Here is a 17,580-nt window from a genome sequence, read left to right on the forward strand (position 1 = left end):
AATGAGGTTTCTTCAATCTCTTAATTTCTTAAATAAAACTGTATACCTCCCACTATTCATTGACATAAAATAATGCCTTAGACAATCTATTATATGAGGTGCCTCAGTGAATAAATGTCTGATTTATGTGACTGCTCAGGCAAAGCCTTGGCAGAGAGAATTTATCTTATAGACATCTATGTGCTTTACGATGTTAAATACTCAGGTGAAACATGTGGGTTTTGAAAAACAGTAGTAGATTGATTTAAGTTGTGAAAATTGAAGAAATATTGTTAAAAATCATTAAACTCATTCTTAGTAAACTCTATATGTTCTAAACATCTTCTCTTAAGAAGAACTAAAATGCATAAATTAATTTTAATTGGTATATATTCATTGTTCATGGTCACCTTCTAGGTCCTTTCTTTTTGAGAAAAATAAATTTTAAATTTTAACTTGTCAAAGTTAAGACTTCGTTGTACTTACCTTGTCTGAATGTGGAAGTTGTTTGTTGTTCCTGTGTGCTCATAATCATGAATGGCAGCTGCAAAAACCATCGCTAAAATTTCCAGTTCCGTGAGCCAGTGCTAGCAAAGGAAGGAAACATCTTGTCACATTCAACGTCTTTATCATTTCTTTTTATGGGCAAGCCCTTAGTGTGTTCAGAATACACAGTCATATAAAACAATGTGATATTTTTTCATATGTTTTCCTTTTTCACTCAATTATGAATAATGGCTGCTTCATGAAATCAATGATTGTTTCATGCTTTGTAAGTTCAAAATTTTAAATTCAAACTATGATCACCTTTGCTTCTTAGAAAAGGAGTCATTTTCCATTGTTTGAAAGGTTGACTCTAAATGGATTTTGAGGTTACAACTTTACTAGTTTTGGGATCTTATGACATAAATTATAATATAGTAGTCTTTTAAAACACAGAGCTCACCTTCACTAAAATGTATATTTAGATAATTGTTGAAGACTTTATGAAAACAAATTTTCACTCAAAATTAAAAGTACTTATTCTTTTCAAGAGAGAAACTGAACTTTGCTTTTAGATTTAAGATGTGGAAAAGTTTCTGAAAATTTACCCAGTTTTGTACTTATAGCACATATTACCATTCAATGAAACTTGATAATGACAAAGGAAAGAAGAAGAATTGCTTCATGTAAAATCCAGGTCCATCTATTTCGTATGTATTGACTCATCTTTTATGAACTGCCTGATGCCATTTATCTATTGCTATAGCTTATAGAGTAATTGTTCATCACTCATATTCTGTATAACACATAATCATACATGTGACAATTAAAAATAAATAAAACACAATAGAATTAAATTCACTGCCCCATTGAAGAAGGTAAGTTCCACATGTTCATTGATCAAACTGGGCAAGTGATTTCATACAGAACAGCTAAGACACAGCAAGACCATCAACAAATGTTCTTTTGAACAGTCCTGCAAGAAGATACAACTTGAGTTAGGAAAATGGGTTCTGAAGTGAGATGGAGTTTTCTTTTGGACACTTTGCATGCATATGAAACACATAACCTAACCCTCCCACACCCATACATGCATACAAACATACATAAATACACACATAAATACATACATTTATATACATACATGCATATATATTCACACATATGTTGAGTTTGAGAGTCAGATGAAATTAGGTTTAAAAGAGGATGAAGAGTATGAAACCAACTGATGGTCTACTTGAATTAAAATGATGAATTTTGGTTTCATAGAAAAGGCAGGCAGGAGCAACTGACGACCCATGAGTCAGTAATGGCAGTCTCTTGGGGCTCACTGAGCTGTGTTCCTCTCACAGACCCAACTGCAGAATTTGGCACATTCCAGAAAATATGGTTTGTAGAGTTGAAGCTCATCAGTTTTGCATAAGAGGGACATAGCAGGGAGCAATGGAAGAGAGCATAGGATCAGTCAGTCCATGTGTGACTCTCTTCATCACCAGAAAAATGAGATGTTTACTGTCTAAGCTACCGTTAAAATGGAATTAATGAGTGTTCCTCTGTGGAACTTCCAAAGTTTAGAGTAAATTTATGTACTGTTCATACCAAAGCCTTGTCCAATAGCTAAACACAGAGTGAATGACACTTTTCTACAGTTATTACTTTATACTGCAAAGCATTAGATCCGGAAGATGACAACTGGCATACTTCACTGAATACACTTGAAATATGAAAGCCCTAAATGCAGGCAATGACTTTCAGAGCCGAAGGAACTTAGTGTAACTAGGTGTTTTGTTCATGCAAACACTCACTTGAGAGTCATTAAAAGGAAGAAAGTGACCTTAGCAATAGACTGTGTTGAATTGAGCTGGGACTGAGCCTCCAGAGTTCCCACTGAGACCATGGAACTAGACACAATGAAGTGAGTAGAAATGAAATAAAAACAGTTGGTCCCCCGAGATCCAGTGTTGTATTAAAGAAACATGTTTCTGAGGGGACAGAAGTCACCTGTCTTCTTCAAGTATCCCTTACTGATTGTATTCGTAGATTTAACTGGTTGGGGAGAAAAGCAACTTTTAATACCTACCATGATAATACCAAATATAAGGCTGCAAAGTAAATTTAGAGATGGAATTTCATCACAGACTAGCTCATAATTATTTAAAATTATCTTCCTAGCTATCAAAATTGATTTTAAATGTATATCCTGGTTTTCTCCTAGTTAATCTCTGCCTTCCACAAAGAGAAGTTTCTTCATGAACTCCACTTGAGTACTACTGTGTGATGTGGCCTTATTGATTATGTTTATAGGAGAAAATAATTTGGGAATATAAAAATTTTCACATTCAATTGAAAAATATCTATTTTCATCTTAGTAAAATAATTTTGCAATGACTGCTAGCTCCTTCACTGCTGATTCACTTATTGCTGGTAGTGAATGTGTTTATAGCTAAGGAAACATTTAAATTTGTGGATTTCTAAAATAACTCTTGGGGACATATGAGATCAGATCATATCATGTTTCCAATCTGGAACAGAACTGAATCCAACACTTCCTGAAGGGCAGAAATCCAAGGTTAAAATGATGAGCCATGAGCAATGTAGATTCTGCATCTCATCTAAGCTGTAGACAGTATGTGCCCTAGAGTAGGTTTCAGGCTAATGTATTCTTAAGTGGGCAGTCCTTGGGTTATAGCAGAAGGAAGTATTGACTACTCCTGGCTTACACATCAATGACAGAGAAGAAGGAGCTAGAAGTGTTGTTAAATAGGCCTTTGAGATGATTCCATTATTTTTATATTTGTTCTATTTTCTACTCAGGAGATAAATATATTTGTATCTTTCTGTTGGCAGAAAGCTGAGCTGAGTCCTGTGGAACTGGATCAACACACTAGAGGTTATACAAAGATAAGAACTGGGATTCAGATAAAAAGTGATTGTGTTTTCTTTTCTTCCTGTGGCTCACAGTAACTTTCATGGCTCAAGACAACTGCCCATATTCTGAGCTTTCAAAAGCAGAACTGTATATTTGAATGGGTAAAAGCTAATAGAACTGTAAGATTATGTTCACATTTGAATTGTTATGCATGTATGTGTGCATTTGTGATAAAGAATATGCTTGGGCTGGTCAGAATTTCAGATCAGAAGATCATGTTGACTTGGTTCTTAACAACATTTCAAGGGACATAATAACAGTTTTAGCCTAAAGTGTTGGGGTTGGGCATTTTTTTTCTCTCCATCTTTTTAAAATAAATTTGAGTAGTTTGCTCTAATTTAACATAGAAAGGTATTACATTATGAAAGCTGATAATATGCCTAGTATTAACAGCTGTTTATTTCAGGTACTACATACATAAGGTGCTTATAATGAGACTTAATGACTCTTCATTACCAGCCTCTGAACTGGACAGTATTATTGACTCTGTTTTAGTGACAAGGAGACCAAAATACAGAGTTAGCATTAGAAGTGGCAGGTAGTATTTTCAAAGCTGGCAGCAGCCTCCAAAACCCATGCTCTTTCAAACAGTGTTGCTGGGGAAGCCATTACTACAGACCATGCCACATTTTCTGTAGGTTGATTAGAGGAAAATGGAGTCATCCCAAAGCGTGGGAGTTGGCATCAGGGCAGTCAGTGAGTTGCAAATTCCAGAGGAAAGACTGGAAGTCACCTCTCTTTCTTCTCATGAGCTCATTAGAGAGAACGAATGTGACCAGCCACCAAGTATAAAAGTGCTTTGCGTAAGGCCCTAGAATGACCTTGTCTTTAAAAAGACGGTTGCAGGTAGCTTGGCATCACTCCATATAGCAATCGCTCTTTAGCAAATGGATTTTCTGTACATCACTGTCACCATGGCACAGGTGACAAGTTAATCAAGGGGCAAAAGGAGAGAAAGGGAGGCGCAGCAGCTGCGCCAGCATCTAGTCCCTGCTTCTCTCCAAGGCTGACAGTCAGGACTGAGGGCTTCCCTCTGATGTTAAAACACAGGGAGCTTCATCACAATCCCTTTCAGGCTATGCTCCCCAGAACACCTTGCAGGTGACAGACAGATTAGTCACCTGACAGCATGGGCTGGAACTGGAGTGCTCTATAAATGCCACTCTGATAGGACCAGCTCAAAATAGCAGGGAATTAATTCAACATTGAAAGGAATGAGTGACCTAGTCTTTTCCATATCAAATCTGAAGGGTGAGAAAAGACTCAAAGAGGTTGAGCCGGTATTTCTGTGATGCATTTTTGTTTCAAAGATCAAAGCTGTTCCATTGTATGAAAAGTAGCATTCACCTAGCACCACGGAAGAAAGCTATTAAAACTGCTTCCCCAGAACTGTCGAGGTGACAGTGTGATCTCATTTTGACAAAATACTCAACACATTCATGAATTCCTTTCACCACAAAAATTGTATTCCATTGTAAAAAACGTTCTCTTTTGCTTTAATTAAATGCATTTTCTGGATTTTACTCGAGACTAAATTAGGTTTACCAGCAGACTAATTTTGTAATGGTCAGACTCACCGTTGACCTCACTGATATTTTGCTGAAGAATGATTAAAATTGGAAGCCAAGTGTCATGTCAATTTTGTTAAAAGAAAGGGAGTTACACCCACATTTGTGGTTTTCTCCAGAGTAACTATGACCTGCGCTAATGACTTCATTTTCTGGGTATTATGCAAAGAAGCAGGGGATGTGGGCTCAGATCACCCTGGCTTCAAGAGAACAGGAAAGGGCTTCAGATGCACTGAACAAATCTTCCCTGTAAATCCGAGGGTAAAGTCTCATGGTGGATTTGAATTTCTCTGGTTATCCACTAATGTGACTCCTCACATCTTTTCAGTATAACCTTTGGACTTGAGATTCTCAGAATAAAAGAGATGTTTATTTGGTTCCTGTGTCCTTGTAGTAACAAAAGAAAACAACAAAATGTGTTTGGACATTTGTAAAGATATTGTAAAACAATGAAATTCTGATGCCCATGTCACATACTTTTTTCAGTTCTCGTCACAACTGAGCAGCTATTGAGTTAGAGCCAAGTAGGCTTTGCATCTCCACTTCCTTTTCAGAAAACTAACCAGTTTCCACTTTAGAGTGTGATCTAAATAAATATTTCTTTCTTTGTTGTTTTCAGTTAACTTTTTAAATGACTAAACTCTGGAAAGAGAGAATGTCAAATGTTTGAAAGAAAAATCGGCTCACATGGGAGACTTCAAGTGAAAGTCTCCTCGCTGGGACTCTTAACTACAGGCCTTTGAGAGAGAATAACACATTGTTGTTTTAAGCTGATACATTCTGGATGATTTTTTTTTCCCAGTAACAGATAATATGGTACGCAGAACAAGAGAGGGATTTGAGCCCAGGGCAGTGAATGATCTGCAAAGTTTAGCAGACAAAGGAAAACAAGAAATAAAAAATTATTTGGTCAATGTGTGACACTATAGGATGGACCCTTACAATTGGACATTATATGTAGTAATGAACACAATTAATTTGGGGGTCAGAGGGAAAGCAACTATGATGATAATTTTCTACATTAGAACCTTAGAAAATCATTTACCCGCTACAAGTGGCCAAGCTCCTTAGGACTCTATACTAAAGCCCCAAAGGCTTTTCTTGGAACCCTAACCCTAAGTCTGATACAGAGTGAGGAGGTTAATTGAAGGCAGCTGATGAGTCCCCTGTGGACAGTAGAAAGGGGTAGTTCTGAGAAACCCTGTTATTGATATGTTGGCTTTCAATTCTGAGAACTGTAGCCCTAAGTATTTAGCTCAAATCAATGTCACTTGCAAAAGTTAATGACATTACTTCAGCCAGGACTGGCACATGAGAAATGGAGAAGGCATAGGACATGAGGATGGCTCATGGCCTAGACTCCTCACTGCCCACCTTAGGAGATCCTTCTTTTTCTTCTTCCAGTTTGTCATTCTGAGCTGGAAGACTACAGAAATGCCTAGCCCTCTCAGGATCCTCCATTACCGCTAGGCTAATATTTGTTTTGTTGAATTTCTTGTTCAGTTGCTCGTTAATTCAGGTGCAAAACACAGAAAAGAATGTCTAGGAACAGTCACGTAAATAATTCCCCGAGCCCCCTAGAAGAGTATGTGATTAGCATTGCAAGCTCAAGAAGAAAGCCCTGAAGTTAGGAGGGCTAGAAGAGAATGAGGAAAGAGTATGTATTCTTAACATATTCTGAAGACTTTTTCTCTAAGTCAATTATTTTACTTTTTGGTTGATTCCTGTAAGAATAAAGAATTTACACAGGAAGAATGTAGAATCAACTACTCTTAAGCATAGCAGTTGCATGCCCAGCAGTAGATGGCCAATAGAAAATATGCTCAATGGCACCTTTGCAGGGTCCTTGTCTCATAATTTTATATCAGGGCTTTATTTAATTTTATTTTTTAAATTTCTTATCTTATTTATATATAATCTCTCTCTCTCTTTTTTAAGCCCTACAGGTCTTTTGTGTATATATTATGGCTTCCAGTTTAGTGTTTTTATGGGATTTCTGTGTAAAAATAAAAGGGTCTTTGTGTCTATACCTGCTTTTTGTGCCTTTTCTTGGGCTTTCTTTCTGTATGTTTGTATTGCCCTTTTCCAACATGTTAGTTTTTGTTTTATCTTGTCATATTTTTATTTTATTATTACCTTTAGAATCCTGTTTGTTTTCTAATGAGGGCCAGAAAGGGGATGGATCCATTTGGGAGATAGTAAGGTGGGAAGGAACTGAGAGGATAAGAAGGAGGGGAAATCAAGATATATTAGGCCTGAAAAAAATCTATTTTCTATTTTATAAGAAGAATATGTTTATTTGTATATACAGATAATGGACAAAGTTCAGGTCTCATAAAAATCTCTCAATCTATATACCCTTTTGGCCATATGAAGTGAATGGGAGAGAGAAGATATAATCAATAACCATCCACACATGACTATCACTAATCAAGTCTGAGAGAAGAAAGCTAAGCGATAAGCAGCCATTGGGTGCCATAATTATAATAATTACCCATATAACTATAGTTGTACACGAACTGTATACCAACTCTGATATTTCCTGATTGGATCAGACAAACTTTTCTCACTGGTGTTAGGTCCATCTAAATGACTAACCACTTAATATCCTCCTGGTTTGGCTTGTCACAAGATGATCAGTAAGCAGTAATAATCAAGCCACTGTGGAAGGCAGTTTATAAATCTCTTTTAATAAAAGAAAAAGAAGTACAAATAACAAAGGGGAAAAAAGAATGTTCTATGGTTCAAATTTTAGAAAACTAATATAATATATTAGATATATTTTAATTGACCTTTAGGTATGTTTTTTGACAGAATTAAAATATATTCTGAAAATGGATAACTAATTTGTAAAATCCCAGTGACTATTACATGTGTGTTAGTCATACATGTGATTTGTCCATGGTATTAGAGACAAGAGGAAGTAAAGAGAATGGTGTTTGATGTTTCTATGCCAACACATTTAGTTTGTAAAGAGTTTCTTACCATGATACCTGTATGAAGCATTATGTAATGCACAGTTTGAGTGACATCAGCTGCATGAATCAAATTATGATATGGATTTTTGTGCTTGCTGTAACCAATTTCTAAAGCTTCTGCAAAGGCAATTAAGCAAGAAACAGGAATCTGTGGAAAGTAATATTTATGATTATATTTTGGCTCAAATTGTTATCCCACATAAACATGAACACAGTGTTTTGAAATGGAACAAATTAATGAACCAAATATGGGCAGTAATTTCAAGTTAAATGTGATTAGTCTTAAAAAACTATATTATTGATATATTAGTTTGCAATTTTAAGGGCTGTAGTACAAATGGAATAGCTCATACCCTATAGCTCTGAAATTATATATCTTCCATAGTCAAGAAAAAAGGCTAGTTCTTAAAAGTATAAAATGCCCCCAGTATAAGCCACAAGGTCTAGTTTTCCTATCTGTATGAGAAAAGTGGTGGCCTCCCAGTCTTTCCAGCCCTTCCCATGTCATGATCCTCAAGCAAATGAAAGTTAGAGCCTCAGACTACTCAGAAATCTGAATCAAATCTGTTGTTTAGATGCTTCTAAGTGAAACCAATTGGAAGACACCTCTTTTCAGCCTAAGAAAAGCTTCCAGTAATGTAGTACTGAGATCCCAGAGCCTCTGTGGTTAGTCAAGAATATTGAGTGTTAAAGACTAGACTATGCTACAAGGCAAATTCAAGGCTACCTTGGGCTACATGTAAAGACCATGCCTCAAAATAAAGAAAAGAAAGGGCTCACTGTGTAGTGTGAGAGCCCTGGAATCTATCGCCCTTATTCAAGACATAGTTTCTGTCCCAACAGGATTCTGTGAAGAATCCAAGAGAGTGCCTGTTGGGATAAACGGTCCAGGTCTCCTGAGGCAGACATGCAGTGAGTTGTGGGTGAGCGCATACCCTTAACTTGTGACCTGCTAAATCAATCTAAAGGCATTAATCTGTGACTCAGTGCTTTGTGCCGTCATTCTTATTCAAATAACCGGTTCTCTGAGCATCTCACTGTTGAAGTTCCTGACCTTGAAGCGGTTGATAAGATCATATCTGGTAAACAGTTCATAAATCATAAACTTCAGACTATGCTCTCCACTTGCTTCATTTAAGGCAAATACGTCAAAAGACCATTTATCAACATCCTGTAGAAAAAGAGTCGACATGTTATATGGCAATAGCATATAGTTACGCTGCTTCTCATGGAAAATCATTTAACGAATTAAGCATTGAACACACAACAGGTTACACTGCAGTTGAACATGTCAAATGACATTCTACCAGAGTCTGATGTGACAGGGCTTCAGGAGGGAGGCTGACGTGCATAATACAACACCAAGGCTTTTCCTCAAGTCCCAGGGTTATGAAGCTGATGTAATAAACTTGGGAACAGTTTGCAGCCTTCATCTTTGCTCTCTCTGACTTCCTGCCATAAATCATTTCCTAGACGGGCTCCACTTTAAGGCAGGAGAGCTGGTGTATGGGTGATGTCAATTGAGGGATAAAGGAGAAATAGTCCTGGTATTTGTTTCTATTCATGCGCTCACCCGCTTCTTTGCTTGGCATTTCAGCATAAAGAATCAGTAATTTGGCTTAGAGCACTGATAATCATCTGTCTTCTTTGGGGAGGTAAATTCCAGAGGGAAGCAGAGCCTTAGCATCCCTCGCATGACCTAGGCTCACTCACTTGGAGATTCCTCCAGAAACAGTGAGAAAAAGGAGTGGGTCATTTGATTGAGGAGGGGGTCAGTGAGTTTGCCATTTCATATACATTTTGGGGACACAGGCAGGCTTATAAGGGCACAGGTAACACTGGGTATGTATCTCTTCAGTGGCAATGGGAGCAGTAAGTAGGGCTAACTGGCCACTGCAGCCACCACACAGTTTTAACAAAGAAAAACCTAAATGAGTCCATTATGATGTTCTAAAGCAGATCCTGGCTGTCAGAACTCCTGGTGAAACACATGCGCGCACGTGCGCGCACACACACACACACACACACACACACACACACACTGACAGATACAGTGTTGGATAGTATGTGATCAATTTAAAGCAACGATTAATTTTGTATGTGTGTCAACTCCATTCAGAGTTTCTTCCCTTTACACGAACATTGCTGTGGGAACCAACTTTATATGCTGTGAGATGCTGAAGCTAAGTCAAATCTGGTGAAGCCTCTTTAAAAACGTGTCCTATGTAAGAAGACCAGGGTAGCTTCAAGTGGTACTTTAAATATTTTGTTATGGAGAGGGGGGGTCTTTCAGGCTTCCCCATGCATATGGAGCTCAGAGGACAACTTCGCTGAGTATGTTGTCTTCAAGTGGGTCCCAGGGATTGAACTCAGGTCACCAAGCTTTTGTGACAAACTCCTTTACCCACTGGACCATCTTGCCAGCCTTATTTATCACTTGGAATCAAACACCACGTAAGTCTTTTTGTTTGCTTACATGCAATTGTTAAATTCCTCCCATTTGGTTCCAGTGGGATGTAAATTAAAAATCTAAAATTCTCCTTAGAAAGAGTTTTAGCCTTGCTAAAGCTCAAAGGAGGGCAATAAAAGCTAGTAAGGAAGAGCTGGTTCAGATTTTCAAGGCTTCCACTTAGAGACTCAGCTAAGGGTCCCGCTGGGAAAATGAATAGTTCTCAGTTGTTCATGGTGGGCTTTACAGACAGTGGTGATTTACACTCACCTGCAGCAGATGTTTAGCACCCAGGCTGTCAGACTGGCCTGGAGGATTTTCAGAAAACACATTCACTAAAATGCTCTTTACTTGGTGATGTTTACTCACTCAACTTTACACTTTATATGATTTTAATCAACTACATTTTGCAAAACAATTGTGTTCATTTTAGTTGATTTTTATGCAAATAATTTAAATAGAACAACAACAACAAAAAGACCAGTTTTCTTTTACACTGTTGAAGAAATAATGAGGATGGCAAAAAATCTTTCAAAAACAGAATAGTTAACATATTAATGTGGCACTGAAGTTACATGCTTGACTTTATGGTAGTTTTGGAAGCATAAATACATTAAAACGCCTCATGAAAAATGAACAGTCTTTTAAAACTGATAACACTTAAATCCAATGTGCATCCCAAATAGAGAGTATGCTTAGGACAAAAGGAAACACAAAAACTAAGCATTGCAAATTTAAAATAGTAAATAAAGTGTAAGACCAAAACAGGAACACTACTATCTTGCAGGTTAAGGTTTTTGTTTGTAGTTAAAGAATGAGTTCCTGTTTGTACTGTGTTAAGTCCTTGCAAGTTAAGGTTTCTCTTTGTAATTAAGAATCAGTTTCTGTTTCTTAAATCTGAAAAACTGCGAAGCATGTTTTTCAACCTGTATTAAACTTGCAACCCCATTCTCATGATGTAGATATTCTTATCCTTGTTCCTTCCCTTTCATTGTGTCTTTCTCACAATGTGTAAGAGCTGACTCTCTTACCCCTGTGAACACTTAATCTCTCCTGGAAAAGGGACCGCTGGAAGGGCTGCTCTCTAAAATTCTGACTTAGGGAGAGGGAGCCACACTGGCCAGTCATTGGTGCTTGCTTCAATTGGGCAATCTTGGATTTGATCTTCTTCCTTAAAATTTCTAGGTTTAACCAAAGTAAGCCAAAAACCTCTTAGTTAAGATAAGAAAATCACCACCATAAGGGTGTTTTAGGAGACAAAATTGAGTCTTTGAAACCATTAAGAGACAAAAAGAAAAAACATCCTACAAGACTTTCCTACAGAACAAACAACTTTGAGCCAGGTACACCTGTGTGTTCTCTGTCCCAAGTGTAAAATGGAGATGTGTGGGCCAGCAGCTTCCTCAGGCAGACTCTCACTTTGAGTCATTTCCTGCACACACAACACTGCAATCACACATGGGGCATGGGACAGGACAGTCCCAAGAGGAGATAGACACAACACAAGAACAATTTGGTTTGGGTTGATTAGTTTCTTTGTCACTTTTATAATTTCTCAGACTTAAGATCTTGAATAACTTCTTTCTTTATGTTTTGGTACTTAAAAACACATTGAAATACCATTTTAATACATAATATAAGCATAAGAAGATATGTATATTCTCAAAATAATGCCATCTGAAAGTGGAATTCAAGAGCCAAGTATGTAAAGCTTGAAGGACAAGTTCATACACTGATGTGACCATGGAAGGGTGTGGATAGGTACTGACTGTTAGCATAAGTCACATAGATGTTGTGGAACTCTGTGCTGAATCAAGGCTTGGGTTGCTTTACATTTAACAGATGTTAAAATAATTTTTATATTTTAGTATGTAGGCTGCAGCAAAGACCTGCTCTCATTTTTTCTCCAGCCACTTGAGGAAAAAGAAATGCATGTGATTATTTTACAATGGAAAACAATTGAAATCTTTTCACCTTGAGTGTAGTGATGACAGCTGCAGGGTATGCCAAACCAACCATGTGATAGCTCTTCCTGTACATCCTGAAAAAGACAGAATCATCCCATATTTAACACTCATTTGCTCAACACTCTTAACTATTTTCTCAAATATCAAGAAAAGACAACTCTAGATTTCTTCACCGTGTATCCCCATGTTTGACAAAGCTGATAATAACAGCCCCATTGTTTCTTTGGGTGACAGGAGGTATAGCATTTATCCACTCATGGCAACTCTGAGAAGTGATCTTAGTTTCCATGAAAGGATAGCTTTTTCTAACTTCACGAAATTAACAGGTCAACTGTACTTTCCATGTACAGTGATACTTTTCACAATCCACCCCATCTGTGAGAGCAGAATATTCTTTTTTGTGTCCATTTGTATACCAAAAACTTTAGAGGCTGAATAGCATGGGCATACTTCCATTTAGACTGATTGATTTATTTATTCTAGAATGGCTACTATCAGAGGGAAACAGCACCATCAGAATTTATACAGCTCTTTGTTAATGATATTATAAAAGGTTATATTGACAAAAGTAACTCAAGACTGTTCAAATTGCTGTCCAATATTGTTTAAGAAAGACTATTCTGAGAAAATGTTACTTCTGGTACCATAATAATATCAACAGCAGCATACTCTTATTTATTTGTAACTGTTTCTAATAGGAAGCTAAGTTGATGAAAATCAAATACTAGGTAGAGTCTTGTCAAGAAGACTCTAACACAGATAAAAGCCATCAGCCAGTATCAGGAGAGTGAAGGATTTGACACTATTCCCCGTGGTTCTGGAAAGACATCGCTCAAGTATCAACTGTCTGTTGCATTTATATCCAATTGGCACACAATAAGCTGTATTCCTTAGACTACATTGCTATTATTTATCCCTCCCCAGAACATAAAGAAAACACTATAATTTGATTAAATATGACAGATGTGGTCAGTATTAGAAATAGTCAAGGGAAAGCTGGGTGGTGGTGGCACATGCCTTTAATCCCAGCACTCAGGAGGCAGAGGCAGGTGGATCTCTGAGTTCAATGCCAGCCTGGTCTACAAAGGGAGTTCTAGGACAGCAAGGGCTACACAGAGAAACTCTGTCTCAAAGAAAAAGAGAAAGAAAAGAGGAAAGAAAGAAAAATGGAAAGAAGGAAACGATAAAAAGAAAGAGTCAAGGGGAAAATATTCTTCATTTATTAAAAATACAAGTCACTGTGGAAACATAAAAATATTTTTCAAACTGTGTTCCATGAATTAAAAATTCAGAAAACACATTGCTGTGAAAAAATAATAGTTAAAAATCTAGTAGTTTATTGTGCTTTCCTTTTAAATACTGACTTCATGGGAGCTCAGAATTGAAAATGTGTTTAATTATGTCTTTAGAGTACTCTTTCATAAAGAAGCATCTCCCCATTTCAGCACAGAAACATCAGCACTTTACTTTCCTGTTTCAATTTCATATTTACTTTAATCATGGTATTTTTAGATGTGGATGATCAGTATAGCAACAAACTTCTTTATTGACAAACCTCAGGAGAGCTTACAATTAAAAGGCTTTTATTAATTACCCCATAGAGATAAGTATAATTATTCTAATCCTGCAGAGGAAGGAAAGCACTAATCACACAACAAAGGATCCAGAAAGCATTTACTGTTAATAAAGACACTTAGTTGTGGGTTCTTTTTTTTTTTTTTTTTTTTTTTTTTTTGAGCTGAGGATCGAACCCAGGGACTTGTACTTGGTAGGCAAACGCTCTACCGCTGAGCGAAATCCCAAACCCCTTAGTTGTGGGTTCTAAGAAAACAATCTTTATCTACCTATTTTTTCTGTCATTATCATGAAGAAAAGAAAGATAGGGTGAGAAGGAGCAATGAACAGGGAAATGATCAATACAAAAGCTAATTAGCACACTTTAAGCATTAAGTAGCATCAAATCGGTGTGATTTCCTAGCACAGGAGGGAAGGAAGAATGCATAGAGAACCATGCTTTGAATCATAAGATAGCCACTTGGTGGCTATGTGGCATTCAGAATAATCTTTAATAGTTCATTTAAAAAAGGAGAATCATAAACTTTCTGTGAAGAGTAAAGAAGTAAATGCTGGGTGTAATCTAATAAAAACCCAACTGAAGAAAGCTGTTACACTAGTACCATAACTATCTCCATTATCTTCCAGATAATCCTGTTGCTTCCAACTCTTACATAACTCAGAGCTTCCTGGGCCCAGTGGCTGCTCTGATACCACCAAGTTTCCTTGACTGGGAAATAGGCTGTAAAGATGAGTACTACCTATTATATGGAATGAAAAGAGGCAGGGATGATTGCCCTCTTATAATAATTTAAAAAGAAATAATTCTGTATTATCTGAACCTTCCTCATCCTATCATCGGGGATAGAAATATAAAATTGTAAATTTTTTATTATAGTCAATTAAAAGGAAAATCAATAGGACTGCTCCAGGAATGTGAGTGTGTGCAGAGGTCTTCATGCACCTGTTGTCTCATTAGACAGGGGACATGCCACACATATCTAAAAAAGACCAATGAATTTCCCGATTGGGAAGGAGGTTTAATTTGTATGGCATCACATATGAAAAGAATAGAAACTTACCAAGTCAATATATGAGTCCTGAATTCATAACCTTTTTCAAATAAATGCACATTCAGTTAGGTCTCACCCACAGTTTGCATTGGTTTTCAGCTTGTCAAAGTTTGCAATATTTTTAACAAGGAAGAGAACTTGCATTCCCTCAGCAAGCCAAGTTTGCTGCTTCATCTGAGACTCTCTGAAACACCACTTAGATGTTTTTAATTTGATGCCATGGGAAATCAATAATACTCACGCTAAAGGGCATTCTCCCCAGCCCAGCCACCATGCTTCAGACTGCTGTTAGATTAAGTCGATACACCAGACCAGGTGGCGCCCTGTCACTCCCTAGAATATCTTTAGTATTCTTGTATATTAAGCCAAGTATCCTTTCCATTGTTCCTTTGGTTGTAAAGGATTCTTCAAAATATTGAAAGATGAGAAAAAAGTGACCAGAATTCACTTCCACGTAATTGGTGCCGAGCTTGGCGACAGTAAGTCTGTGGGCCTAACTCTCCAGAAACTTGAGGCAGGAGAACTGAGAACTCAACGCCAGCCTGACCTAACCAGTCACGGTCTTAGAAATAGTGTCCTGATATGTAATAGTTATCTGTCCTTCAATCTGGTCAGTTTCAAAAATATTAAAATTGCCACTTTACATATAATTAAACACAATACTTTTTAACCTGAGGAATTCCTGGTAAATGCTTCCCAGTTTTGCCAGACATGCTTATACTTGATAATTGTGAAACATCTTATTTCATATAAAGAAAAGTAGCCTTTTCTCTTAAAGATTAAAAAACAACATGTGAAACTTGGCCATATTAATATGTATAAATGTTGACCTCCACGGACGGTATCAGGGATGTTCTTTCAGTGACATAAAACATCACTTCTCCAAAGTGGAAGTGAGAGAGATTTCATCTCATAATGAAAACAGAGGAAGAAGGAGCTCTTTTCTACTTAGGACAAAAAAGACTTGGGATTTTTTTTATGAGTTATTGTAATTTGCCTACATAAAATTGATTAATAACCTGTGAATATGTTAGAATTGTTTGTAGACAGTTATCTACAAGGTTATGTTTCCAAATGGGTATGATTTCAGTCTTCCTGTCAACCTTATAGAAAGAAAAAGAAAACATCCAAGACACAGTGCTTTCGTTACGGTCATGTCATCACAAGTCCAAACTGTCCATTCTAGTTAGACTTGTGATGGTAAGTGTCTTCCACAGGTGTAATGTGGACCTTTAGGACTTAGATGGACTCAACATGCTTGCTGCCCTTCAGTTTCTCTTATCTTGGGATAGGAACCATGCTGCTTACCTTTCCACAAAAATTCCAGCCTGAACAGCGTGGACAATGCTTCGAAACCTTGGTTTTTCCTCGTTTTTCTTTTTCATCAACCCCATTTTCCGCGTAAAGGTAGAAGCCAACCAATCTCGGACTTCCAGTGGGACTGAATCAGTCTGAATGTCGCTGAGCTCATCTTCAGTGTCCAGAAGCCGTCTACAAACACATGCACAGGTAAACACTTGGGAAGGGGAGCAAAGACTAACAAAGAAACAAGCATCACAATGTTCTCTCTCTCTCTCTCTCTCTCTCTCTCTCTCTCTCTCTCTCTCTGTCTGTCTATCTCTCTCTTTCTCTCTTTTCCTCCTTCCCTCCCTCCCTTCTTTCCTTTCCTTGTAATGGCACACCGGTCTCTAATTATTCCTTAACATGAACTGTTTATAAAATCGGAGTTAACACTTAGAAAGCCCTTGAGGTTTCAAGCCGATCACTTGCTGGAGGGATCAAATGATAAGTGATAGCATCCGCTGCTCCCCAAATATTGAAGAACAGTATTAGCAGTGTAACCACTGTATCAGTATCAGTTGTCAGTCTCATGGGTATGCCATTCTAATGGGGATCAAAACAAAGAGAGATAGGAAAGAAAAGTCTTAATTTAAGTGTGTGCTACTGAGGAAGTGAGTAGGGCAGGAAGAAAGGAAGTTGAGGCCATAACAACTCTTATATTTAATTTTTCTATATAGTACAGATAGTAAGTACTATTTGAATTTTTGATGGTTTCAAAAGTCATTCATGCCGGGCGGCAGTGGTGCACGCCTTTAATCCCAGCACTCGGGAGGCAGAGCCAGGCAGATCTTCATGAATTCGAGGCCAGCCTGGTCTACAGAACAAGATGCAGGAAAGGCACAAATCTACACAGAGAAACCCTGTCTCAAAAAACCAAAAAAAAAAAGTCATTCATATGTGCTATTTTATTGAGTAAGTTCTTCTAAATTAACTTAGGAATTCTAAAATAATGTTTTTAACAATATCATTACAGATTTTTAAATGTAAAAAAAAAACCTACTAAAAAACATTAAAAATAATTGGGGGAAACAAGAACAGTGGGATAGCTCAAAAGATATAGGACTTGCCATGAAAACCTGAGTTCAATCCCTAGAACCTGGAAAGAGAAAACAGACTCCTGAACATTGTCCTGAGACTGACTTTCATATGTACATTGCAGCTTTCATGCACACACACACACACACACACACACACACACACACACACACACATCATATACACTTATATAAGCAATAATAAATTATATTTTAAAATAAAGA

At 37.3% G+C, this 17,580-nt stretch overlaps 1 protein-coding gene across 7 annotated transcripts in view; it reads right to left on the reverse strand.

Moving 5' to 3' along the window:
• The window catches only part of Pde1a (phosphodiesterase 1A), a 277,056-nt gene that overhangs the window by 46,159 nt on the left and 213,317 nt on the right, over positions 1–17,580 (reverse strand). For all 7 annotated transcript variants that reach the window (XM_036184584.1, XM_036184583.1, XM_036184581.1 and 4 more), the window contains exons 4-8: positions 16,289–16,471; positions 12,361–12,427; positions 8,992–9,108; positions 7,945–8,085; positions 466–566 (exon numbers count right to left, since the gene is read on the reverse strand). In XM_036184584.1, the coding sequence (XP_036040477.1) occupies positions 466–566; positions 7,945–8,085; positions 8,992–9,108; positions 12,361–12,427; positions 16,289–16,471 (609 nt within the window). The remainder of the gene's footprint in view (positions 1–465; positions 567–7,944; positions 8,086–8,991; positions 9,109–12,360; positions 12,428–16,288; positions 16,472–17,580) is intronic.

This window comes from Onychomys torridus, chromosome 4, assembly GCF_903995425.1.
Source record: "Onychomys torridus chromosome 4, mOncTor1.1, whole genome shotgun sequence".
Taxonomy (NCBI): domain Eukaryota; kingdom Metazoa; phylum Chordata; class Mammalia; order Rodentia; family Cricetidae; genus Onychomys; species Onychomys torridus.